This window comes from Sesamum indicum, linkage group LG7 (assembly GCF_000512975.1).
Source record: "Sesamum indicum cultivar Zhongzhi No. 13 linkage group LG7, S_indicum_v1.0, whole genome shotgun sequence".
Taxonomy (NCBI): domain Eukaryota; kingdom Viridiplantae; phylum Streptophyta; class Magnoliopsida; order Lamiales; family Pedaliaceae; genus Sesamum; species Sesamum indicum.
In genome coordinates this window covers 6,615,907-6,636,518 of record NC_026151.1, presented here as the reverse complement: position 1 = coordinate 6,636,518, position 20,612 = coordinate 6,615,907, and the positions used below count along the sequence as shown (strand labels likewise).

Sequence of the window (20,612 nt, the reverse complement as noted above, 5' to 3'; positions counted from 1 at the left end):
CACTTAAAAATTTGGCTCTAATATTGGACCAGTCTATATTATAACGGGCTGCCAAAAAGCAAGTAAACAAGTTACTATACGAGAATATAAAAGATATAACTTTTATCACAATAAATAAATATGGTCTGGAATTATTATATCAAAATAAAATCAAATTTGAATACTACTTCGAAATAAAAAGGTAAAAAATGAGAAAATAGGCAAAGTATGGTCCAAGCCAGAAATAACAGCATAGGAAGCACAGCATCTTCAAGTAGAAAATGACCCGACAGGACAAAAGACAGCTACCCATCACGCTTCAGAATTCGCGTAAAGCTCACACCACACCACACCACACCCTTCCACCCCATTATTATTGTTTTGTTTGATTTCAGAGTTCGAAGCGTAATTCTTAAGCACCAAAATCAGTAAAGCCGCTTCGCTTCTCTGACTGCCACTGCCACTCACTCTCACCCTCACCCTCACCTCCTTTCCTTTTTCTTTTTCTTTTTTCCCTTTTTCGTCTTTCCCCTCCTTTACAAGACTTGTTCATCTCTCTTTTCCGTCGCTCTCCCCACCCTCATGGCTTTCTCTATGGCTTCTCGCCGAAACCTGCCGCCACTCTGATACATGTCAGCCCCCTCGACCAGAATAAAGAGAAGCCCAGAAATGTCTGTGATTACAGAAGGCGTCGCGGTTTTGATGTTCTTAGCAATGATACTGAGCCTTGACCGAGTGATCTCGGAGCCCACTCAGGACAAACAAGCGCTACTTGCTTTCCTCTCTAAAGTCCCACATGAGCAACGCCTCCAATGGAACGCGTCTGCCTCCGCCTGCTCATGGGTCGGCGTAGAGTGCGACGCCACCAATTCCTCCGTCTATTATCTCAGGCTTCCTGGGGTTGGGCTCGTCGGACAGATTCCGGCAGATACCCTGGGACGGCTCACTCAGCTCCGGGTCCTGAGCCTCCGGTCCAACCGCCTTTCCGGGCCAATCCCGCCGGACTTCTCCCAACTCAAGCTCCTTCGCAACGTCTACCTGCAGAACAATCAGTTCTCGGGTGAGTTCCCGCCGAGTCTCACCGAGCTGACTCGTCTCACCCGGCTAGACCTCTCCTCCAACAACTTCACTGGTCCCATTCCGTTTTCCGTCAACAATCTGACTCATTTGACAGGGCTCTTTCTACAGAACAATGGGTTTTCCGGAAAAATACCGAGCATCGCCCCACCGGGCCTCGTCAATTTTAACATCTCGAACAACCGTCTCAATGGTTCGATCCCCGCCGCGCTTGCCAAGTTCCCTGCATCTGCATTTGCAAATAACCTCGATTTGTGCGGCGGGCCTTTGCCGCCGTGCAACCCCTTTTTCCCTGCTCCGGCGCCGTCCCCTACATTACCTCCAACTCTCATCCCATCACACGGGAGGAACAAAAAGCTCTCTACTGGCGCCATTGTCGCAATATCAGTCGCCGGCGGATTACTAGTTCTGCTCCTCCTGCTCGCCGTCCTTTTCCTTCTCATCAGGAGAAGGAAAAAACAGGGAAGCACAAAACCCCAGAAACCTCCCGTAATCCCGGCGTCAAGGGCAGTAGGGGAGGCCGGAACTTCGTCATCAAAAGACGATATCACCGGGGGTTCGGCTGAAGGGGCAGAGCGGAACAAGCTGATTTTCTTTCACGGCGGGGGATACAGTTTTGATTTGGAGGATTTGTTGAGAGCTTCCGCAGAAGTGTTGGGGAAAGGGAGTGTCGGCACAAGCTACAAAGCGGTGCTGGAGGAAGGCACAACGGTGGTGGTGAAGAGGCTGAAAGATGTTGCAGTCACCAAGAAAGAGTTTGAGCAGCAAATGGAAGCGCTTGGAAACATCAAACATGAAAATGTGCTACCTTTGAGAGCTTTCTACTTCTCAAAGGATGAGAAGTTGTTGGTCTATGATTACATGCCTGCTGGTAGCTTATCTGCTCTTCTTCACGGTAATGTTTCTCACTTCTGCTTATCAAATTCTTGTTTTATTCTTTCATTGTTTCCATTTTTTCCAAGAATGTCTCCAGCTGCATTTTGCAAATTCCGTGACTGTTAAAATTTGATGTGCATTTTGATTGTTTGTTTATCACTGCAACTGAGAATATTTTAACCTGGAAAAATGAAAAAAAAAAAAAAAGTGATGATTTTTTTCAGTGAATTAAGCTCTTCGTTGGCGTGTTTTTGCACTGGCTGCAAAAGGGTGGGGCTCATTTCTCCCTTGATCAATAATTGTAGACCACCCACCTACCTATCTTTGTTCTCTGCTTTTGCCCCCTTATGCGCTTTTTCTATCAATCAACCCGTTGGCTTACATTATAAGTTGCTTGTAATGATAGTACCAGTTCTGGACTACAGCAGCCACTCCATTATTTGAAGATAATAATTTTAATATTAAAGAGTTCCTTGCAGCTACCGCCGAGAAATTATAGCCCAGATCGTGTTTCGCCTTAATTTACAGACAGGCGTAATATACTTGACACCTTATTGGTTTACCCTTAAAGGGAAAATGATCAATACGTATGATATATTTGTTATATGATTAATTGATTCAACTAAATTTGATTTGAATAAGAATTTTCTCTACCCTGCTTTAGAACTAGATTTTATAGTGTCTTTGACTAAATTTACAGGCAGGCATAATATACTTGACACCTTATTGGTTTACTCTTAAGGGAAAATGACCAATCATTAGTAAGTGTGATATATTTTATATGTGATTAATTGGTTCAATCAGACTTAATTTGAATAAAAAATTTCTCTACTCGGCCTAATTACGAGATCTGATTGTGTCTTTGACACATTCTTCCCCAATGTGCTGAAAGTTTCTTTCAATCTTTCCCGATTTTGATAAAGAAGTATTGCAGTTGGACAAATGTAGTAAATTAGTCTTTTTCAGAAAATTGAAGGCAAGATTTTGGTTTCTTGGCCGGCTCCTTTTCATGCTTACTTATTACATTTGGTGCGTGCTTATTTCAAAACTATTCCAGAGTCTGAAAGGGATGTCAAGTATGAATGTATGATTTCCGTGGTGGAATATTTGGATTAATTTTCAGACATATCCAGTTGGCAATGCGCCTGCTTTCGAGCCTTTACAATTTAAATGCAAAATAATTGATTTAATATGTTTTAAATTTAATATTTTGAGTTAATGAAAAATATATTCAATTCTGGAAGAATAGAAAATACTCGAGGTATAGCATCTAGGTACTGGGGTGTTTTATTTTTTTATGTAGTAATATATTACATTTTGAGTTGTAGAAACTTACATACATATATATGTATCTAATGATTAGTGAGAGAGAGAGAGTAGAGAGAGAAAATGAGGAAAAAGAAATCTATTTTGATTTAAATTTTCATGTACCTAAATTCATTAAAAATTATGATGACCAAAATCCGGGGTATGATTCACAGCCCACCCCACATACTTTTCTTCTTTCCATATATATATAAAGAAATAAAAGGTAGGGATTCAAGAATAATGACAACTTACTTTATTACGTTACCAATGGTCACTCACATGCATTTGACCCATGTGCCCATTTTTTATTAGATGAACTAACCTTTTGCATAAATGTACATATGCTCATTGATCTTTTTGCTGTACTATGCACATGCCGACACACATTCCATCTTCATTGAAATAAAGAAAAAGGAATTAAGAATTGTTCAATAACAGTAGCCTCCTGCATCTACAACATTTGTCTAAAAAATTCCAATGATCTCCCCCTACCAAAAAGAAAAAAAAGCATATTTTTCCCTTAGGTGATGTTCTATATTGTATGGTGATTTCTTCTGACTCATATGTGTTTTGTATTGAAAAAAGCAAAGGATAAATTATATTAACATCCCCTGAGGTTAGGTCTTATTACACTAACATTCTCTGCCATTTGCAGATTTCTAAGTAGACCCTTAAGTTGTAGTTGTAATTACCAAACATCCCCTTAGGTGTTGTGTTTATACAATTAGATATTATTTTATGGGGCTGCGAAGTAATTTTTTTAAAAGGAAACAAAGAAAAAGGAAAAAGTAGTAGCAGAGGGAGATAAAGAGTGTCCCAAGGACGCGAGTCGTATTGCTTTGTTCTGAGTGTTCTTTGATTGTCTTGAGGCTTTTCGTTAACTAAGTTGATCATGCAGCTTGAGTTGGTTTGCAACAATCGTGTTTGCCTTGGTTCGGTTAATTCCTTGCATATATGCATGCATGTCTGTAGCAAATCTTACTGGGGATAGCATTGAGTTGATGTATTTCCTCTTTTTTGTCTAGACACAGACATGCAACCTTAGATAAATTAGAGCTTGTGTGTATGTTGTATAGGTAGTAGAGGCTCTGGCCGCACCCCACTAGAATGGGACAACAGACTGAGGATAGCATTAAGTGCAGCAAGAGGACTTGCCCACCTCCATGTATCTGGAAGTGTAGTACACGGAAACATCAAATCTTCCAACGTCCTCCTCAAACAAGACAACCTCAATGCATGTGTATCAGATTATGGCCTTAATCCGCTCTTCTTGAACTCAACAACCCCTCCCAATCATCGGATCATGGGCTACCGTGCTCCTGAGGTGCTTGAAACTCGGAAAGTAACATTCAAATCCGATGTTTACAGTTTCGGAGTATTACTGTTAGAGCTCTTAACTGGCAAGGCACCTAATCAGGCTTCTTTGGGTGAAGAAGGGATTGATTTGCCAAGATGGGTCCAAAGTGTGGTAAGGGAAGAATGGACGGCTGAGGTGTTTGACGTTGAGCTAATGAGGTACCACAATGTAGAGGAAGAGATGGTGCAGCTTCTCCAGATAGGGATGGCCTGTGTTGCCACAGTTCCGGACCAAAGACCGACAATGCAAGAAGTTTTGAGGATGATTGAGGACATGAACAGGGGCGACACTGATGACGGGTTACGCCAGTCATCAGACGATGCACTGAGAGGAGGATCAGACAGCCAAACACCCCCAACAGAGTCGAGGGCTTCGCCCCGTGGTTTCACACCTTAGACTATGGCTCGGCTCGGCTCGACTGCAGCATCTGTATAAATCTGAAAACAATTGAAGGCATGTTTGCAAATATATGTAGTGGGGAAAATTGGATTGAATTTCAAGCTGCAGAATGGCGCAAGATGGGTTCTCCTAGCTTTTTATATTCTTTTGGAAGGCTTTCTCCTTCTCTAGTTTGATTGTGCAATGATTTTGCATTTTTTTTTTCTTTTGGTAGAGCGTGATAGTGACAAAATTCGAATTGTTTGGTGGGGTGGTGGGGTTTCCATGATCTAAGTGGAACTCACCATGTCATGGATTTTACTTGTTCTCTCTCATTCTTTTCTGAATTGATCCTTTATTTTAGCAGAAGTCACCCGCTTCTTGCCATTTCCTTGCCTATTCCTCATCTTTTCCATTTCTTCTGTATTCTTATGTTGTTTTTGTTTAAGATATCAATATCAAATGATTCTCTTTTGTAATAGTTTAAACTTTTAGATGAGTTATTCGCCAGGCCAAATAAGACGTTGTGGGCTCGATTCTCATTGCCACTATCATCTTTTTACATAATAAGATTATTATATTTCTATCAATATTTAAGAAAGATTGTTATAATAATCATATTTTGAGCAATAATATCGGATAAATTAAAAATATCCAACACTTATTATTACAGTAGATAATACTTATTATACAGTAGAAACGATATCTAACACATACAGCGACATTCGAATCCATAATATCTAAAATTATAAGACTTCATCTTCATCATCTACGCTAGACTTCATTGACTCTATAAATCATCTTTGAACATGACTTGAAGGAAAATAGTAGGAGATGGATGGACTAAAAGTCCAAGACAATTAAACTATTTGGCATAATGTGAATATCATGTTGACAAATGATCATTCTTGGACGATGGGAATAATGTTAGATTTGTTTGAAATAGTCATTATGTTCAAATAATATAATTATGAGTTATACAAAAGTAAATCTTTTCCCCATAATTCAAGAAAAATGATAGATAGTTCATTCATACGATGTCATTAATCATTATAAGAATTTAGTTAACGTCACTACAAGAAATATACATATCCGTCATTGCCAATTACTATATTCAAAAGTGAAAAATTTTATAGTAAATAATCATTAACCTCAATTATATAACGATTAGTAACCATTGTTTCAATAGGTAAGGCCAAAAATTAGTCATAGTTAGAAATCATCGCAAGTGTTTTTGCCTTGTTGAAGAATTATGGTAAATACTTTGAGCATGACTAAGATCATGAAAAATATTTATTTAAGAACTCATATGTTTTTTAAGAATTCAAGTTTCCTTAATAAATATATGTAGAAAGCAAACGAATGTTTAATATTTGAACCTAAATCTTTGATATACGCCATCTTTTCAAACGCAAAAAGTAAGAAAACATGATAAAAGGAAGTCTCACTATAAAAAATGACTCAATAGTTATAAAAAAAATTAATTATAGTAAAAGTAAAATTTTTTATGTTAATCTATATTATTTAATATATATATATATATTAAACAATGCGTTGCTTAATTTTTTTGCAGGTAAAGTTTCGTTCTGAAATTTATTAGCAAGTAAATTTCTTGTAATAAATAATGTAGAATAGCAATAGAAATTTTACTTGCTTATTAGCTCGACGCTAATTTTTTTCATTGCTATTGAGCCGTTTTCTTGTAGCTTTCATGCTTAACTTACAAAAATCTATTATATATCTCTGACTTGCTTATGCTTAATACTAATATATGATCTATAAATAAATTTTTAAATAATTGGAATTAGGTTCAAAATTATGAATTAGTTAATAGTTTAATTGATTATTGCATTTGAAAAGACAGTTTGAATATTACTTGTTTTACTTTTAAGTTAATCTATATCTATGAAATACTTTTGAAATTTAGAATTAATTTATCACTCAAGGTTTATTTAAAAATTTAAAAGAAAACAAAATTTAAGAAGCTTATTATTTGTTTAATCTATTTGTAGTAGCATAAAACATCAAACTTATACTTTTCCTATTGTAGCTATTAAATTTTTTCATAATTTAATTTTTCAACTAAACCAAAAATAATATTATTGAGAGAAAATTCCTAAATTAATTTATCATATTTAATTGAAAAAAACATACATTAACTAAATATTACACAAATTTAATAATCTATTTGTGCAATTCAATATATCTTTTTATAAAGACTTTAGATTAATAATTATTTCGTTACTTATTTGAATCTCAAAAGACCTTGGATAAATTTATGATAACTACATAAATATTGCTAAACAAAATAAAATAAGAAAAGTAATAAGTAACATTGGTCAATGTGGTTCATTTAAATTTTAGGGTAAAATGAATTGCATTTTACCATCCAAACTATATCTGTTTTTATATTTTGGCATTGAAATTCTTTTTTATGTCAACTTACGATCTCAACTTTGAAAAATTTAGAATTTATCATATATGACCCTTTTTTGTTGATTTTTCTGTCAATAAAATATCACATGTTTTGTATATTTGAAAATATGACATCATATAATCTTTATATATCACGTGTACACTGGTATGTGATGTTTTTTCAACAAAAAACTTAATTAAAAAATAATTATAAATGGCTGCGAAATTTTATAAAATTAAGATGGTAAGTTGATACCAAAAAAATTCAGATGACAACATGTAAAAATAGTCATAATTCGAATAACAAAATCTAAATTAACTCTAGCTTTTTGTATTGCCAAGTTGGTAACTTTTACATATAGTTGTGAATAACTTATCGAACGACCTAATTAATAATTATTCTAATAATATTACAATCTTGTTAATGACTATATTAATTAAATTATAACATATAAAAAAGTTACAATATATTTTGATCATTCACACTTTTTACAATAGTATAGTCAATATTTATATATTGTTCCATGCCCATTTTTTTCTTATTTTTCTTTTCTTTTTTTCAGAAATAGATATGTGTGGAGATGGTTTAGAAGTAACATTTACTCATTTTTATATTTATTTTACAAGGAGCTATTCCTATCTTACATTGTTGAAAAGATCAAATCTTGTACACTAATATTTTGTTCTATTATATTAGAAATAATTAAAAATCATATAACGTACACAATAATTACATTTCAAACGCTTAATTTACATTTTAATCTATCTTACTACAAATAATATTCAATTTACATGATAAATGATTTAATGAATTCTCATTATTTTTTTTAAATTGCCTTTGTTATTCTTCGTAATATTTACTTAGTTACATGACAATTCATTTAATTGATTTTCATTTGTCATCTAACCAATTTTAATATGTCAATTGATTTAATTAATTCTCATTCGTACCTGTGCAGGAAATTTTTCAATATTAAATCCTTTCCATTTTTATAATTTTTTTGAGTCATTTCGTGTTATATCATAGGAGTATCTTCTTTATCTTGTAATAAGTATATTATGTTATGAATATAAATAATAAAAAATAATGACTAAATAAGTATAATGTGAATAAATATGAATAATGTAAAAAATAGTTAATGGGAATTAATAAGTATATCATTTTACAATTTTATCCTTAAAAAGGTAGTATCACAAGGGCAACTTAGTCCAATCAAGAAAAGAAAGAAACTAGATATACTTTTATTGATGTCGATATATAGATAGGTAAATTTAAAGAATTATCCAAAGAGTAAATGAAAGTTTATTTAGTCGAGGGAGATAATTGATCCGGGTAACATAGTTTAAAGATGCAAAATATATTTAACTCTAATTTATACAATTGTGTATATATAAAATAAATATTATTTTTTCAAATTATAAAATATATATATATATAATTTCTGCCCCGAAAATCCATGTCATCTACGTGACATGGCCACTAATGCCATGTCACATTTATTTCTTTTATTAAAGCCATGTGATTGCCGCATCATGTAAAATTAGCCAATAAAAGTCCCTCAATTTGAAATGCCACATTGAATTCTAGTGCCATTTTCCGGCAATTTTAGACAAAATCCGGCGACTAAGGTCCTTAAATCAATCAAATTAAAAAATGAAAGGACCATTTACCCTTAAAAATTAAAGAACTAAAACAAAAGAATAGCTAAACTTAGAGAACAAAAAATGCCTTTTAATCCTACTAATATATTTAGATAGATATATGTGCATGTGTATTGTGCTGTGTCTGTGTACGAGTGTATGAGAGAGAGAGAGAGAGAGAGTTGTTTGCTATCCAGATCCCTGTCGAAAAGCAATGAGAACCAAGGACAGTGAAGGGATAATATCATTGAGTTTAAATAAGTTGGGGAGCGCAATTGAGCCAAAATTGCATGCAGAAAAAATTGAAGAATACATTCTCCACTTTTAGGATAAAAATCAGCATCAGAAAAACATTAAAAGTCTGTCAAAGCAAGCTACAGATGCAGGATGATTAAGAATACTTTGCAAGGATTTGCAGATCAAAGATTCAAAAACAATGATGAGAAAAAGAAACTTAAGCATTAATTAAGACGGACTCTACCTCTCCCTCTACTCCTTCCCCTTCCCCTCCCCCTCCCCCTTCCTCTAAATTCAGTTCTTCCACTGGCTGCAGCATCATCTCTTTCAAAATTGAACATGCTCATTGTTATACTTTTAGCCTCTGTCACATGAGAACTATTCATTGCCTACATAAATTGAAAAGAATATGAGAAAATATCACCAAGCCCCTCTGGTAACAATTAAGATGCCACTGAAACTGCTTTGACAAAATGATGAAGACCAGGAGACAAAACTCTCTCATCTATGGAAAAATCAAAATGGTATTATTACACACAACATTGAGCATGGCAGCTAGAGATGCACATTCCCAAGTATGATATTTGGGTGTCCAAGATGGTGTACCATATGAACGATGTTTGGCAAAAATTGGTTACCTGAACATCCTCCAAATCAAATTGGTTCTGAAGCTGTCTTGCAAGATCTTCATCTTGACTAGTGTTAGAAGGCTCATGCATTGTCGGAAGATTCATTCCAGTTTTCCTCCTTTCCCATTCATCTAGTGTGATGGAAGGCGACTCTTCCTCTTTATCCTTTCTCCTATGTCTCTGACTTCTAGAAGTGCGATCGTTAAAATTAGGCTGACTTGTCTTCTGGAGAAGTTTCTGGGCAGCGGCTTGATTTTGAACAGGTTCAGATGCAATAACTGTAACAGGATGAGACATGGCAGGCAAAATTTCACTTTAGTCCTGTAATTTTGAAGTTGGTAAACATAAAACAAATCTAATCTTGTATCTATCTGGATATCCAAACATTTCTTTAAGTCAGAATGTGATAGATTTAGTCCTATAGGTCAAATACCAATACATTTGGTCCCAAACCTAGTCATTGCTCGCTATTTGATATTCCACCGAGAAAAGAAAAACACCAGCAGCTCATGTAACCACCTAACCAAAATCTGCAGATAAAAGAACCAGAAGCAGACATTTCATGCCCAATTCAAAAGCCTAATTCATTTCTCCTTCCATTTTTTTCCCTTTCACATGTGAACTCCCCAATTTAAAGCCCCAAAATTAAAATATGCTCTCCAATGAAAGCCCCACGTGTCCCGCCAAATTTCCCAACTCAAAGCACCCCAATGTTGCGAATTTCCCCTATTTGCAAGAATCTTCTAGTCTTCGGACCTGGGTGGGATGGCCAAAGAATTATGGCTTTTTGTTTGAGGAAAATTTCTTGTCCTTTGTGTTCCAAGTCCCGATTTATTAGATAAAAAGGAACAAAGAGACAGCTAGCAAGAGAGAGAGAACAGAAATTTCACATATGAGCATGGCATGCCATTTTTCCAGTTGAAAATAGAACTGGAAACCAGATAACCAGCTACAGGACCAACCGTACAGGTGCTCAGTTTATACATGACTAACTCCATAGTTGACTTCGAGGACCAAATCTCTAGATGAAAAGATAGAAGGAGAACTACATCTGTTTTTATGGAACATAAAGAATTTTGCTGACATGTTTACTTGCAGCATTTGAACCACCAATGAATTTCTACATGTATATATCCAACTAAAAACTAAGGATAGTATAACAAGGGATTACGTGCTAGCAACAAAGGACCACAAACCAGATAAACAGATTCTGATAGAGCTGAAACAAATTGAAATTTTAGTGAACAATACACAACCAAAGAAGATTTACTTGAGACGCATAGGCTATGACAACTTTAGCCCTATTGTTCCCGAATAGTAATTTTCTACAATAAAGATAAATATATGTTCAAATATGTCATACCTGGAGTTACAAATCTATAATTCTCTGTCTGTAATAGACATATATGATATATTGCCGATAATTTTATTTCTTGGAAGGGAAGCCTACTCCCATGTGGAACCGTGTAGAATCCCAGTCTGTAGAAATCCTGCATTGGTTTCTTTGCAACCGCACCAGAAAACTAATAACCAATTTGCCTACTTGAACTTGTCCTCCTTTTCTTTTGGGTGGTGCAGGAGGAACAAGGATTCATTTTATGGTTTTTATTGTTCTTCTATCAGCATCCAAGCAAAGTCCATCAGCGACAATTTTAGACCCTGAAGTTAAACTCCTTATGTCATCCAAATTTCATGGGAAAAGATGACCACACAGTCCACACCTAACAAAACTTACAACAAAATTGTAAAGCATACTTCCAAGACTTTTTGAATAGATATCGTTAAATGTATAGAGCACTATCCCATAAACTTTTTGGAAAAGAGCAAATGAACATGGGTCTGAATTCCTTCCACTCTAGTGTATGAAGTTTTTTTCAACAATATTCTGGAAAGAGGTTAAAATAGATGAAGTCAGCCTTAAGTAGAGTGTTTTCAGATTCCATTTCTAGAATAGGTCTTACTTCTTAGCATCTTCAAAGGTAAACTTACTAGCATTTAAGGAATCTACAAATCCTTGCAGTGACTTTATTTTTATCATTAGTTTTGAATTAGAAATTACTGCCACAATGCTGCTTGAGTCATGTTCTTTCTTTTTGAGGATCAGGTAACACTGTAAAAGTTAGTCTTCCGTTGGTCACAATTCACATTTTCTTCAACACAATAGGTTTTTCTAGCCCCTGAAATATCCCTTCACTATCCTTTGATCATCAAATGCATCATCTAACTTACCCTAGCAATTCTCTCATCATCCCGGACCTTTCCCCAAGTTTCAGCTACCAAGAAATTTCAGGAAATTCTCTTTCCACTTTTATCCTGCATGACACCTTACCTAAGCTCCTAAAACCTGTTGCGCCCTTAGTTTAGTTAGTTTACATGACAAATAAGTCACAGGAAGCTGGGGTGGGTCACAAAGTCTGAAGTCTGGAAACGAGATTACAAGAAGCTCACAAGTGCTGCATCCAACATAACTCTCAAAAATTAGGTCTAGTTCTCATGAACTCAAATTAACGGGTGTCTAAAATATAGAAAATAATGGAGAACACAACCAGGTTCATTCTTCATTCTGCCCCAACAAAGGCTAGTGCCTATTCTTTCACTAGCAAAGCTACTACAGCTACCACAAAAAGAAAAGTTATTCCCTGCATGACTTAAAATAAGGTTATGTCAGCAAGTTAGCTAAACCTGTTTCTTTTGGGAAAAAGTGGATACATACTCCTATTTTAGATAAGAATCATGCAAGAGGCTTCAACACCGTAGTGTTCACATCTTAAAAAGACTTTGACTGATTCATATTGCTATCTTAGTCTTGAAAGATCCCTTACATGCAAAGTTATTAAACAAGCAATTGAAGACCGACGTACGGGACCTCTAGGACCCTGCGTTGTAGACAATAAAGAATAGAATCAAGAGCACATACGCTCGAGCAACCAGACTAAGGCTGGGGGAACTATTGCAAGCAAGGATGCTATGATTGACCTCAGACTTGAGACAGATTGGAAGATATAGGAACGGATGAATCCGATGCTGATTTATACCCTTCTTTGAGCTGTCAGAGTAACAATTTCAAGAGTAAATGACATTTTTGCCCCTTCAAGAAAGGGCCAAAAAGTGTTATAGAGTGACAGTTTCCAGAGAAAATGGATTTTTCACCCCTCCAACAAAGGGTCAAAAAAGTCATCTCCCACCCCCACAAAAAAAAAATTCTTACAGGCAACTACACCCACTTAGTTTTCAAATTTAAGATTTTGCACCCCTCCTCTCTTCTCTGAGCCCTCCTCTCTCATATTCATATATATATCCATACACCACATAGCACACACACAACACTCTGTCTACCAAACACACACATGACACACAGGTTTAGCGTAGGGGGCAAGGCAGGGTGGCAGGAGAGAGTGGTGTCTTGTGGGTGCGTTAGGCTAGGAAATAAAGAGGAATGTGGAAAGGGAAAAAAGAAAAAGAACAAATGAAATGGGGAACAAAAGAAAAAGAAACAAACCTTATTTTATTGATTGCTTTTATATATATAGCTTGACCTTTAATGCAAATGTTTACCTAGCAGCCAAAATGGCTCCTTAAAAGATATTAAATCAGCATGTAATCCCACAAGCAAAATGAAGTAGTCAGAAAGCATAGCTTAAAAGGACAATCAACCCTTTCATGGTTACTTTCCTCCCTTGAATTACTCCTATTATTAGCTCTCTCTGTCCTAGCATGTTCATACAGAGCATGCCTGTAGGGGTGAACCTTGGTCAGTACTGCATCAAATTAGTTTTGGTCATCATAGCCACCAAGAATGTAATTACATGTATGTGATATTAAACTTTAGAAGTCCCCTTTCAGTTGCATGCCATTTTATGTATATATGACATTAGACATTCAGAACCCATTTTTGTTGTTTTCACAAAATTTTTTCAAGAATCAGTCTGGAAACCGGAGAATCTACTTTGCAGCTTTACAGAATTCAAGCCACACCTTTTGACCTTGCTGACGAGCAGGTTGGCTTATCCTTGTTCTCACCCACAGTGTGAAGCAGATTTATATCATCCGTAGCACTATCCACGGATGCATTAATTTTCTGGAGCCCTGAAGTGCAACTCAAACTGGAGCATTCACCTTTTGCAGCCAGGCTTCGGGTGATATCATTTGAGGCTGATCCAGAAAACTCTGTCATACAAAAAATGGCTACAGCATGAATAAACAATTTCTAATAATAAAAATTGCCTTTTGCCCTCATGACAAGACTTGTATTCAAATGGAAGAAACCTCCTGGCAAAGTAAAAGCGAATGGCTCCCAAACTCAGGAATAACAATCAAATGCACAAATCTTCCCAATTAAGGAGAAAACCAAAAGACTCTCACTTGATATAGTGTCTTGTTTCCAAATGCTAAAAGCATTTGTAAATTTCTGGTAGAAAAAGTTATTCAAATGGAAATGCAAATGCTAATTAATCATGCACCTGTAGTACCAGACGAACAATATTTTCCTTTAGTTGCACCAGTTCCTTGAACAAGTGCCCGAATTTCGAGTTTTTCAAATGGTGGAGGACAACTCGATGCATTTTCTTGTGAGAGCCCTAATGTGTGGCGGGAGACATCCAAATACTTGCGCTTCAGTTTCCACTCTTCATAAAGTGACTGAACAACACCCCCTAAAATGGCAATCACCTTTTCATTCAAACACAAAATACCACTACATATATAAGCTTTACTCCGCAGTTGTACCTGATAATTCAGGAAGACAAGCAAAATAGTCAACAAGAAGATTGATAGTTAGTTGTAAGTAACAATCAAAATAATAGGAAACCAAAGCACAGACATTGGGAACTAGCATGAAATGTGCTAATATATGACAGTCTCTACTCTCCATAAACAATATGTTTAAAAAATATAAATATAATATAGTCAACCATCAAGTACCATATGGAAGGCTCCAATCTATAGGACATACATAAAGAACAGATCAATAAAAAATGTGCTTGGCAACGATTTCATATCAATTCTAAGAACACCAGACAGGTTGCAAGAAATTTGGGTTTATCATAGTGGATACTGAAAATCACCTTTAACCTTCCTTCAATAGTTCTAAGTCAGCGTTTGTCCATCCTATTTAATGATCAGATCAGCTATTGCTAAGATTGGAGATTTATTGACTGAAATAGATGGCCAACAATAAAAAGTTCAACAAATATCTGAGATTCACTTTTAGTTTCTGCTTAATGGATTACAATCCAGAAAACTCTGTCAATCAGTTTCAGTACCATAACTTTGATTTCAAGGTGGCCCTTGACAATTATTTAATGTAGTTGACAGGTTGTTTAGCTTCACTATGGAATTTTCATTGGAGCTCGTAAATGTGTTGTTGGCAGGGGCAAAACTTGAGGCAAGAAAACGAACAATCCACGTAGTTTTGTGCATCAATCATCTATAAAGGGAGAAAAGAAAATGATTAATATAAAAATAAAAATCGCTCTTTTACTCTTTCCGCAAATAGTATCTTTTATGCAAACCTATTCATCTAACTCACTAGTAATATGATCAGAAAGTGATGTATTTGTTGACGAAAATTGAGACAGCTCATGAGAAGGTCAAAATTTAGACTCAAATGGTAACTTCAAGATGCCAAATTCAATTAGAAATAGTACGACCATCTTGGCTCCCTTTGCCACCACCTAACCCCACGCCTTCACGGGAAGACATTTGATGTAGCCAATCTTTTACATTAAGTAATCAGGTCACAATGTACTTAACAGACATTGCAAAAAACATTAGAAGGATGCCCAACCGTATAATACTCCAATGAATTTCAATTTCTTATCTTTATCTCCCTCCCAAAGAGAAAAAGGTTAGCTTGGATTTTCTTAGTTGTGGGATATATCATGTGCATTGCATGCAATCGTAACTTTCTATGTAAACCTAACACAAAATACCTGTTTGGGACTGTTAGAACTTCCATATTATTCATTAAAGGTAAACTTTCTGGCAAGCCCACAAGCTAGGTCAGCTGATTACTTCATCCAATAAGTAATTTACTGATTTTAATTTTTGTACAACATAAACCAATATGATTGGCTTTGCAAAAGTAAACAGATTGGAAACCTTAGTCCCAGGGATAACATCTCCAGGAATTGATGGCACATGGGAGTACTCTACAACAGTTATTCTAGAATGTCCATCAGTAAGCTCCAACCGTAATAGCCGTCTCTTTCCCGAACTTCCTGAAGCACCATCTAAACAACTCAGAGATATATCCCTACTTGAGCAGACCTGTTCAGTACAATAAAAAGTTCAGTTCCATAAAATATTAGGAAATCCATGAGTAACTAGAATCTCGATGACCAAAAACAAGAAGGCCCTCTTTTCTTCTTTACTTATTGACATTCTCTTTTCCTCTTTATTTATTGACATTCTCTTTTCCTTTTCCCTTTTTCTAGTGAACAAGGCAGATGTGGATGCAAGATCTTCCATGAGAGTGTATAGAAAGACATGAAACTGCAGTAAAAGTGGGCATCAACCACTTGTAAAGCAGTAGTTGCTAGGCCCCGAAGTACTATATCAACTAAACCTTAAAATACTCTAATTCCACAGTAGACTTGGATACCCACAAAAAATGCAAAGACAAGGTACAACAATTAAGACTAAGATCTTTTCCGGTAAAATAAGTTGTTAGTGCTAGAAAGATGACTGGAAGATAAAAGTGTTACAATCTTTACAATCACAGCAAGACTCCAAGCAGTGTAAAGCTCAAGAACCGGTTTATGGGAAATAGGAGAAGAAAATTGGTTTGCTGAATAATTTTCATTAAAATGGTTTTTTTAGTCCGTCCTGCAGTTGTTCAGTTCAAAATTCCTTTTATTATTTGAATCACTAGAAACTATGCATGTGGTTCTAATCTCATTAGTGCAGAAGATCATGCAAACACAATCAAAAATAATTTGCTCTTATGCCCGTCTACTTGGGCTGCTAAATTAGTAAATGCCTGGTGAAAACTTGGAAGTTAGAATCTAATGCATTCTTCTTTAAACCAACTTTATCACAGTGAATGCATTTGGTAGCAGGATTTGCTGATTTAGACACTACAGGAAAGCGGAAAGGAGAAAGGAAGGCAATCTGTCTACGCGAAAACCCTGAGTTCCAAGCTGTGTAACCTGTGTTCAACCCCTTCCATTCCTTTCACCATCAACACCATGAACAACCTGCATTCATCAATGAGCTTTGAAACTAAATGCTGTTTTGTTATTTATCTCAGATTTTCTTAGCACAACAACTTGATTGCTGGAAATGGAGCTTTAGAAACGAGCCGCTTGTTGAAAATTTATAACAGGTCTATAGACCGTTGGATGGGACTTTTGCGCTAATCATATGACAAGAACGACAACGAACCAGGAACCTGATTTTCTTGATCATTCAATGGCCTTCCTGTCTTTCATTTTTTACTAACCACAAGGTGGGTGTCACCTGGTAGGACCAAAACTAAACAATGGCTTGGGCTGGAGTAAAGCACAACTTCACAATTCACATGGATGAAGGGAATCATACATCACAAGAAAAATTGATGTTACCGACACCAGCATTAATGCTAACTCCAGTGTCACCAGAGTCTTAACAATCAGCATGCTATGTCCCCATCAACATGCAGTGTTAGACCACAGAATTTTTTAGCTCTTCTCTTTCCTGTGTTTGAGACTTCACAAATAGTATGTGTGATTTCAGCAGCTTCCATATACTGTTGGTTTGGTTACTACATGTAGGTTAGGTCATTTCTGACAAACTGAAAGGCAGTTCTCAAGTCCATTCTCTGCCCAATTCATAGATTTACTTAATTATGCAAAATCACAGTCAAATTGGGCAGGAAGCTCACTTATTACAAATGCAAAGTTCTGCTAATTCTCGTGAAATAAGGAAGAATTCAAGGTCCCTTGTTAGTATTTTACAATCACAAAGTTAACTCAATTCTGCTAATCCTCCTGAAATAAGGAAAATTCAAGGTCCCTTTGTTGTTCATGTTTTTCTTTTCCTTCTATTGGCTGCAACTTTCTCGTCACAATTAAATTTAAGAGAACAACTTATTTACATATCAACTATTGATATATAATGTTAACCTCCATTTAAAGTCACTATAGCAACGATGATGCAAAAGTTCAACAATAACTTGAGCCAGTAGCACTAGAAGCAACAAAACAATTTTCGTTTCAGAAGTTAGGTTAGAAGGCATTATGTAATAAGTATTTTGTATAATCCACAATATTGGACTGCTCGTTATTCACAAAGCTTCTATTCTACTTTTGGTAACTAGACAATTAGCATAGCAACATTAACGGCGAAAAAGCACCTGAAGGACCATCGGACCTTGGAGATGAGAGGTTTTGCGTAGCATAGAAGGTTCGGGCAAGCATTTCCCACCAATTGATCGCAGGTCCATGTTAAGGAGCTCCGATTCAATCGAATCGACGGTGCAAACGTAGTTAGGCAAGGCTAACTGATCCTTGATGAGGCCGCGGATTCGGTCCATGTCTTTGAAATGCCAGCCTCTGTCGATGAGAGCTCGCAACAGGAGATCCTCTGAAGAAGAAGAAGAAGAAGAAGAAGGGACGGCAGCAGAGATGGCAGTGGCATCCATACCTATCATCTACTGACGTCGATGAATTGAAATGGAAGTTTGAATTTGTCACTGTATAATTCAAGACGTTTCACAAATGAGGGCGGCAGTTTTCGGCCCTCAGAAATAGCCACCGCCGTTCTAGACATTGTGCGCTTAGATTTGATGAGATTAATTGAAGCAATTTTCATTTAAAAATTAAGGTTAAAGAAAAAAAGAAAGTAACAGGTATATATAAAATGGGGTAACCCCATTTCAGTTCATGAAATTTTGTGTAAGAATTGAATTGAGAAAATTATTTAATTATGTATCAATTTATTTGGTGAATAAAATAAATAGTTTCTAACATTTAGTTAGTTACTATACTAATATAAATATAAAAAAAAAAAACCTTTATACTCACAAGCAACGAGTAATAACACTGCTGCGCTAATTTTTTTTAAGTCCAAAATGTCCTTCATGCTAAAATAACTAACTTATTCAAGTTTTCAAAATTTACATTAATTTGATAATTTTTTCCCTTTATGAATGTAATATACTGGTTTATATATTTTAATCTTATTTATAATATATTTTAAAGTATGAAAGATTATTTATTATATGCACGCAGGAACAACGTGCCACAATGGGGTATTAAATAAAGCAAGATAGCTTAATTAATCAGTTTGATACATTTGAAAATAGTACAGGTTCAATAAATATGAACCATCGTTCGAAACTTGGGTCGAAACGTAGGCGGGCTCTTAGAAGAGGACTTGCAAAAAAGACGTTAGCACTCCGATTTTCAAATTAGTATTGGATTTTCGATGAAATAAACCCAGAAAAGTAAATAAATTTGAATGAAAAACGAGATACGGTAAATAAAATCAATAAAAAAGTGAATGAACATGTAGTAGTATGGCTCTAGAGTGTTTAGAATTTGCTTAGAGAGAGAGATGTCCCCAGTATGGAGGGATCGAACCTGCATTTATAGGGAAGTGCCCCCTTCTGCAAGGGGTCTAACCTACTCCGAGAAACTCTTGAAAGTTGATTGGATAAGGGATAAATCCTCTTTATCCGCGAGTGGATATGCTTTATTAGAAGTCTCCTTCACTTTAGGAGGACCTAGCTTGCGAGGTGTCTTTTTTGCTAGGGGGTCATTCCTTGCTTACATGGGCTTCCTTGAGTTGATGTGGTTCGAAGTGGCCGTTGTTACCTAAGTCAACTAGGTGTCATATTGGAGCGTAGACTGTCACGTGTATAGGCTTTTGGGCATAGCAACTTATTGGGCTTTAATTATGGTTTGGCCCATGGGAGGTCTTGGGTCACCCTCCTCCTTCCTGGGCTTCTTGGGTTTCTTTGACTATTTGGTTAGGTTGTGGTTGGGCGACTATAGGTACCCGCGTCATTCTGGGTTGGGCTACCCCTGACACCCACATCACAATTAATTCATAATTAATTTGACATTTTTATACCAATCAATTTAATATATTTTAGTTACATTCCACAAAATGGGATTTAATAAGAATGTCTTATAGTTGGTTCACAGGGAATATTTTTTTTTTTAATAAGATTATCAAGTCAACTGTCCGTCGTTAATAATTCGTTCTAAATAATTGTTTTAATAAAATGTTGATTATTTTTTCTTATGGAAGAAGCAATAATATATTAAGTCAGGCTCAAAGTTTCCAGTCGATATAACATGGTTAACTTTAACATACAAATCCAACACTGAGTCGCTACGACAATCCAAAATTTCTCCAACTAAATCGTGAGCTGTGAAATTTGCAATCACTCTCACAGAATTAAAAGAGCAGTTTGAAAAGTCAAAAGTTCTATTTTAATGTCTTGAACAATGTTTCCTATAAGATATAAGTTAGACTGCAATTCTTATCTTGTATATCAAGCTAAGGCATTTCCTTTCCAAAGTTGGTTGGATTAAAACTGGGAAACTCAAGAGGTTGTTGCCTGAGAGCCTTTACATCTTCAGTCAATGCTATGAACTTTATATTTTCAGTCGATCCTAGTAACTTAAGGAATTTAACCCCCCCCCCCCCACCCCCCCCCCCCAGCAATTCAAGATCCATGATGGTATCTAGCAACAAAATCAATTCTGCTTCCCTCCCACTTTGAAAAA

At 35.8% G+C, this 20,612-nt stretch overlaps 2 protein-coding genes across 3 annotated transcripts; one reads left to right on the top strand and one right to left on the bottom strand.

The window, feature by feature from the left end:
* LOC105166444 (probable inactive receptor kinase At2g26730) lies at positions 404-5,456 on the top strand. Its single transcript, XM_011085796.2, has 2 exons — positions 404-1,951; positions 4,317-5,456. Exons 1-2 carry the CDS (start codon positions 610-612, stop codon positions 4,991-4,993), a joined length of 2,019 nt encoding a protein of 672 aa, XP_011084098.1. The 5' UTR covers positions 404-609; the 3' UTR covers positions 4,994-5,456.
* On the bottom strand, positions 9,318-18,651 carry LOC105166443 (tudor domain-containing protein 3). 2 transcript variants are annotated; one of them, XM_011085794.2, is made up of 6 exons: positions 18,230-18,649; positions 15,997-16,164; positions 14,358-14,622; positions 13,873-14,064; positions 9,907-10,175; positions 9,318-9,657 (listed from the first exon to the last, which is right to left on the bottom strand). In XM_011085794.2, the coding sequence occupies exons 1-6, from the start codon at positions 18,524-18,526 to the stop codon at positions 9,493-9,495; spliced, it is 1,356 nt and encodes a 451-aa protein (XP_011084096.1). In that variant the 5' UTR covers positions 18,527-18,649; the 3' UTR covers positions 9,318-9,492. The 2 variants fall into 2 exon arrangements, with proteins under 2 accessions (XP_011084096.1, XP_011084097.1); XM_011085795.2 differs by lacking the exon at positions 15,997-16,164 and having other exon boundaries at positions 18,230-18,651.